The sequence below is a fragment of the Arachis ipaensis genome, chromosome B07 (genome assembly GCF_000816755.2).
Source record: "Arachis ipaensis cultivar K30076 chromosome B07, Araip1.1, whole genome shotgun sequence".
NCBI lineage: Eukaryota > Viridiplantae > Streptophyta > Magnoliopsida > Fabales > Fabaceae > Arachis > Arachis ipaensis.
Genome location: NC_029791.2, coordinates 63,178,585 through 63,186,202, shown reverse-complemented (window position 1 = coordinate 63,186,202; position 7,618 = coordinate 63,178,585). Strand labels below are relative to the sequence as shown.

Below are 7,618 nucleotides of genomic sequence, written 5' to 3'. Positions count from 1 at the left end.
CCAAAAACTCTGTAGGTTCTTCCTGTGGAAGACCGGAATACTGGCAACTTTGCTGCACCATGATAATGAGCTGAGGATTCGACTCAAAGCTACTAACTCCAATGGAGGGTATACAGATACTGCTCACATATGAAGCAGTAGTGGGGTTAGCATATGACCCCAGAGTCCTTCTGGACTGTTCATTTCCACCTAGGTCCATGATGGAGAAATGGACATGATGTGGATTGTAAAAAATTTTTTTGAATACCGAAATTAAAATAAAATAAAATAAAATAAAATAAATGAAAATTCGAATATAAGTTCAAAATTAAAAGAAAATTGAAAACTAAAATAATTAATTAATTAAAAAGATTTGAAAAAAATGGGTGAGGATTTTCGAAAAATAAAGAAAGAGAAAGTGGTTAGGAAGTTTTGAAAAAGATATGCCTTAAAATTAAAGATACTTGTAAGAAAATAAAATAAAATAAAATTAAATAAAAGAAAAGATATGAAAAAGATTTGATTTTAAGATTTGAGATTAGAAAAGATAAGATAAGCTAGGTAAGAGAAGATAAGGAATTTAAATTAAAAAGTTTTAAAATTTGAAATTTGAAATTTAAAATTTAAGATTTGAAATTTTAAATGTTTTATTTTGAATTTTCGAAAAAGTCAACAATATAAGATAAGGATTTGAAAAAGATTTAAATTTTGAAAAGATTTGATTTTTAAATTTGAAAATTGAAATTTGAATTTTAAAATTTGAATTTTGAATTTTGGAAGTTGAAATTTGAAATTTGAAATAAGATAAGATAAGTTTTTGAAAAAGATATGATTTTTTTTGAAAAAGATTTGAATTTTGAAATTTTTAAAACTAAGATAAGATAAAATATAAATTTTAAAATAAAAATCTGAAATTTTTATGTAAATTTCGAAAATTAACTTAAAATAAAGAGAAAAGATATTTTTTTTTTAATTTAATGAGGAAAGAGAAGAACACACAAAAGACACAAGACTTAAAATTTTTAGATCTAATGCTCCTTGTTAGGTATTTAATGTATATAAATTTTTTGAATACTGATAATTTGAAAACGCACAAGAAAAACAAGAAAAGACACAAAACAGGAAAAACTAAAGATCAAACAAGAAAAATAGCAAGAACAACTTGAAGATCAAGAAAGAATAATGAACACAAATTTTGAAAATTTAAAGGAAAATAAAAATATGCAATTGACACCAAACTTAAAATATGAATTTAAACTCAAACAGAAGACTCAAAGAAAAATTAAAAATTAATAACGAAAAATAGTATTTTTGAAAGGAAAATAGCAGATGCAATTCTAGTGACTCTAAACCAACAAAAATAAATTATTCCTAATCTAAGCAACAAAATAAACCATCTGTTGTCCAAACTCGAACAATCCCCGGCAACGGCGCCAAAAACTTGGTGCACGAATTGTAAATCACACTTTTCACAACTCGTACCACTAACCAGCAAGTGCACTGGGTCGTCCAAGTAATACCTTACGTGAGCAAGGGTCGATTCCACGGAGATTGTTGTCTTGAAGCAATCTATGGTTATCTTGTAAATTTTAGTCAGGAGATTAATAATAAAAATTACTTTTGTTTATGAAAACTAGATAACATGAAATAAAGGTTACTTGTTATGCAGTAGTGGAGAACAGATTGAGGTTTTGGAGATGCTCTGTCTTCTAAATCTCCGCTTTCCTACTGTCTTCTTCTTCACGCACGCAGATCTCCTTCCATGGCAAGCTGTATGTTGGTGGATCACTGTTGTCAATGGCTACCATCTATCCTCTCAGTGAAAATGGCCTAAATGCACTGTCACTGCACAGCTAATCATCTGTCGGTTCTCACTCATGTTGGAATAGAATCCGTTGATTCTTTTACGTCTGTCACTACGCCCAACACTCGTGATTTTGAAGCTCGTCACAGTCATCCCTTCCCATATCCTACTTGGAATGCCACAGACAAGGTTTATACTTTCCGGATCTCAGGAATGGCCGCCAATAATTCTAGCCTATACCACGAAGACTCTGATCATGAACCAGGAGGCTAAGAGATACACACTCAAGCTAGTGCATATAGAACGGAGGTGGTTGTCAGGCACGCATTCATAGGTGAGAATGATGATGAGTGTCACAGATCATCACATTCATCAGGGTGAAGTGCGAGTGAATATCTTAGAATAGAAACAAGCGTGATTGAATGAAAAACAGTAGTAATTGCATTAATTCATCGAAACACAGCAGAGCTCCTCACTCCCAATCATGGGGTTTAGAGACTCATGCCGTCAAAAATACAATGTGAAGTGTAAAAATGTCATGAGGTGCAAAATAAATCTCTAAAAGTTGTTTAAATACTAAACTAGTAACCTAGGTTTACAGAAAATGAGTAAACTACGATAGATAGTGCAGAAATCTACTTCCGGGGCCCACTTGGTGTGTGCTGGGGCTGAGACTTGAGCTTTACACATGCTTAGGCTGTTTCTGGAGTTGAACGCCAGGTTGTAACCTATTTTGGGCGTTTAACTCCAACTTGTAACCTGTTTCTGGCGTTTAACGCCAGAATGAAACATGGAACTGGCGTTAAACGCCAGTTTATGTCGTTTATCTTTGAGCAAAGTATAGACTATTATATATTTCTGGAAAGCCCTGGATGTCTACTTTCCAACGCAATTGAGAGGGTGCCATTTGGGTTTGTGTAGCTCCAGAAAATTCATTTCGAGTACAGGGAGGTCAGAATCCAACAACATCTGCAGTCCTTTTTCAGCCTCTGAATCAGATTTTGCTCAGGTCCCTCAATTTCAGCCAGAAAATACTTGAAATCACAGAAAAATACACAAACTCATAGTAAAGTCCAGAAATGTGAATTTTTCTTGAAAACTAATAAAAACATAGTAAAAACTAATTAAATTATACTAAAAATTACCTAAAAATAATGCCAAAAAGCGTATAAATTGTCCGCTCATCACCTAGCAAGGTGTGGAAAAGGAATGGGAATGGCTTCTCTTGTAATTTTATCTTCTTTTGGTGCTCCATTCCTTGGTTGAGCCACTTCTTCTTCAACCATGTCTTGTACTTCCTCCTCTTCTTCAAGATCCTCTACCTCAACAATGTCTTCAACTTGAATGTCCTCCCTTGAGTTTGGCTCCTCATGACTCCTCTCTTGCAGTGTGGTTCCAGACCTCAAAGTAATGGCGTTGATTCCACCTTTGGGGTTGGGTGAAGGTTGAGAAGGTAGTGCACTGGAGCTTGAAGGTTGAATGTTGGGAGTGGAGGGTGGTTCCAAGTGAGATATGAGTGCTTGTAGAGTAGAGTTAAGACCGTTTATGGTAGAGTTAAGTGTATTCTAAATGTCTTTTTGTCCTTGCGCAATAGAGCGAAGCATCTCATCATTGGTGGAGGAAGGGGGGTAAGTAATTTGAGGGGCTTGATGTTGGTTGTTCTGAGGCGCTTGGGATTGCCTTTGGTGAGGTGCTCGGTAAGTCTGGCCTTGGTTCTGGTATTGGTATGGGGGGTCCTGTTGATATCGGTTCTGCTGATTGTTGTTGTTGTTCCATCTCTGATTTCCACAGTTGTCTCTGCCTCATTGGTTGTAGTTGTCCCTCCATCCTTGGTTGGAATTATCTCTCCACCCCTGGTTGGAATTTTCTCTCCAGCCTTGGTTGGAGTTATCTTGCCAACCTTGATTGTAGTTTCCACCTTGGTTATAATTATCGCCTTGTTGATAATTCCCTTGATTCGGGCGGTTATAGCAGTTGCTAGTAGCTGCCAAGGTGTTGTCTTCTTGTTGTTGGAGTTGTGGACATTCATAAATGTAATGGGAATAGCAGACACATATTCCACACACTCTCTGAGGAACCAACTGTTGACATTGTTGTTGTGGAGGAGGCTGAGGTTGCTATTGATTCAGCTATAGCTGCTTCAGTATGTTGGTCATCTCTCCCAGGGTCTGTGTGAGAGCAGCAGTCTCACTTCTAGAGGAAACCTCCACAATAGCCTTGGGATGGTTGTTCTTGTGCCTTGCATTTTGGGTAGACTCAGCTAGATCGGTGATCAGTTGCCACGCTTCTGTCGCCATCTTGTACCTAGTCAGAGAGCCATTACTCACAGCATCTAGTATAGTCTTGTCTTGAGGCTTCATGCCTTGTGTGAAATAGCTAATCAATACCAACTGGTCAATCTTGTGGTGGGGACATGAGTCTAGAAGATTCCTGAAGTGCTCCCAATACTCATAAAGAGTCTCTGATTCGCCTTGGATAATGCAGGAAATTTCTTTCCTCAGTCTATCTGTAACTTCAGCCAGAAAGTATTTGTCCAGGAATTTCCTTCTGAGCAGATCCCAATTAGTAACAACCTCTTCAGGTTGAGTGTAGAACCACTTCCTCAAGAGAAAACATGAAGGCATATAGCTAAATAGTAGTCTCATCTGCACCATGATGCCTAGTAGTTGAGCAGGCTGTCTGAGAATCTACATGAGGTGCTTAATAGGCTCTTGAGCAGGTAAGCCATGAAACTTAGGCAGTAGATTGATTAGCGCAATCTTCAGTTCAAAATCTGTATCCAGATTTGGGTGACGCGCTTGATACGGTTACAGTGTAAAATCCGGAGCTCCTGCTTCCTGGAGAGTAATCCTTCTGGGCTCCGCCATATTACCTGCGTGTAAATCAACATAATCAGTAGAAGAGGAGGTTATTTCTTCCTCAAATGGTGCTTCAGATTTACCCTCAGATGAGACTGGTGAATTGGTAGTAACCGCTTCACCACCCTCAGAGGCTAACCAATGCCGAGCTCGCCTAATACGTGAAATAGTTCTTTCGATTTCAGGAACAAATGCGGCAAAGCTCAGATCAGGTAGTGAACGCGTCATTGAATGAAAGAAACATACAGCTCATGGTAATAAAATAAAATAAAATGCAAATATATAAAATTAAAAATATTTACACCAACCAATTATTCAGCATACTGTTGCAACTCCCCGGCAATGGCACCAAAAATTGACGGACGAAAAATTGTCGATTAAGAATTTATAGAGAAAATAGCGTTGCAAGTACAGTTCTTAACCGACGAAAATTCCGCTTATCAATTTAAAAAGAGTTGTCATAATTTAAGAATAAAATACTGGGAGTAGAATTCCCAGGTCCTCTCCCAACGAGTTGACAAAAGAGTGCAAGTTATTGGTCAGAAATTTTCTGAGAATTTTTAGAGTTGGAGAAAGGGAAATTAAAATAATTATTAATTAAAGCAATGAAAATTAATAAGAGGTTTTATATATCTGAAATAAAAAGCCTTGGCTGGGAGAAGATTAATTGGAAGTTCTATCCTTGTTGAATTTTCCCAAGTGTAATGGTAAGAGGTTGTTGTTTCTACTTAGTTATCCTTTACCGAACAAAGGAAAGTCAAGTAACTGAACCAGCTCCAATTCACAAGTCCTAATCATCTCTTATGGAAGGATTAGCGTTAGTGACTAGAGAGCCAGCCAACAACTTCAAAATTTCAATTAACAGTTGAGTATTCCAACTCAAGGGTCTCTTTTTTATCAACTCCCAAGTCAAGTTGGGAGTCTACTCCATTGACATGAATGCCATTTTCATAAACGATAAAAGGAAATGAAAAAAAGACATGGAAATTAAAATAAAATAATAATAGAAAATTAATTAAAGGTAAAAATAACTCTTTGCATTAAAAAATTCCAAAATCAAGGGTATCCATATGTAACTCTGAACAGGGTAAATGGGTAATAAAAGAGTTAGGAAACAAGAAAACAAACTAGAATGATAGAGACTTTAACGGAGGTAGTAACTCTTCTCAATATCCAAATCAAAAGCATTAAACTAGAAACCTATGAATGTGAAGAACCCTAGAGGAAGTAGTGTTTTCTCTCTAAGATTCAAAACTAAAAACTAAAACTGTGCAAAAGTGAATGTGTCTTGAGTCTCTGCTTGTCCCCTGGCTCTAGTATGTGTTTCTGGGCCGAAAACTGGATCCAAACTCAGCCCAAAATCGTCCCCAGCATCTTCTGCGATTTCTGCACGTGACGCACGTCACGCGTATGCGTCGATGGTCCTCTTCGCGTGTCACGCGTACGCGTCAGTTGCACGCACGCGTCGCCATGCAATTTCGCTTGTCACGCATACGCGTCCGGTATGCTTACGCGTCGCTGTGAAAGGCTTCAAATCACGCGCACGCGTGAGCCATGCGTGCGCGTCGATCTTCGCTGGTCATCTCCTTTGTTTCTTGTGTTCCTTCTATTTTTGCAAGCTTCCTCTCTATCCTCTAAGCCATTCCTGCCCTATAAAACCTGAAACACTGAACACACGGATCACGGCATCGAATGGTATAAAGGGAAATTAAAATACACAATTTAAAGACTTTAGGAAGCAAGGTTTCAACCATAGAATAGAACTAAGAAGGGATTGTAAAATCATGCAAATCATATGAATAAGTGGGCAAAGGATTGATAAAAACCACTCAAATGCGCACAAGATAAACCATGAAATAGTGGTTAGGAAGCAAGTTTTCAATCATAGAACAAAATTGGGAAGGATTTGTAAAACCATGCAAATTTATGAATAAGTGTACAAAAAATTGATAAAAACTACTCAAATTAGCATAAGATAAACCATAAAATAGTGGTTTATCAATGCACTATTGGGAACATGGCTATTGACAAAGCACTTTGTGACCTGGGAGCAAGTATTAATCTGATGCCTCTTGCCATGATGAAGAAATTGATGATAGAAGAGGTTAAGCCTACACGGATGTCATTACAACTTGCTGACAGATCCCTCAAAATACCAAATGGAGTGGTGGAGAACTTACTGGTGAAAGTTGGGAAATTCATTTTTCCAGCTGATTTTGTGATTTTGGATATGGATGAGGAAAGAAACAACTCAATCATCCTTGGAAGACCCTTTCTAGTAACTTCCAGGGCAATCATTGATGCTGAGAAGGGAGAAATGGTTCTCAGGGTGCATGAGGAGCAAATGGTTATCAATGTTTTCAAAGCAATGCAATACCCTGCAGAGAAAGAAAATTGCATGAGGCTTGACATGATAGATGATCTAGTTGAAGAAGCATTTAAAGCAAACCAATGTGAAGATCATGAAAGGGAAGCTCAGGATATTCAAGAGGAAGATTCACAAGAGGCAGAAGCACTGAAAGATTCAAGTGGAGTTAAGGAGGAAGAGGCACCAAAGCAAGAGTTTAAACCTCTCCCTCCTCATCTCAAATATGCATTCCTTGATAAAGAGGATAACCTGCCAGTAATCATTAATTCATCCTTGAGTAAGCAAGAAGAAGCCAAACTAATTGGGGTGTTGAAAACTCACAAGACAACTATAGGGTGAACAATTGATGACATCAAAGGTATAAGCCATACTGTTTGTATACACAAGATCTTGCTAGAAGAAGATTCAAGACCAGTGGTACAACCCCAAAGAAAACTTAACACAACCATGAAGGAAGTAGTTCAGAAGAAGGTAATGAAGTTATGGAATGCTGGAATCATATATCCAATTTCTGACAGCTCTTGGGTGAGCCCAGTGCAAGTGGTACCAAAGAAAGGAGGCATGACTGTCATTTTTAATGAAAAGAATGAAATCATACCTACAAGGACA

At 37.5% G+C, this 7,618-nt stretch overlaps 1 protein-coding gene across 1 annotated transcript; it reads left to right on the top strand.

Moving 5' to 3' along the window:
* LOC107607289 lies at window positions 6,659-7,348 on the top strand. Its single transcript, XM_016309259.1, has one exon. The coding sequence runs from the start codon at window positions 6,659-6,661 to the stop codon at window positions 7,346-7,348; it is 690 nt and encodes a 229-aa protein (XP_016164745.1).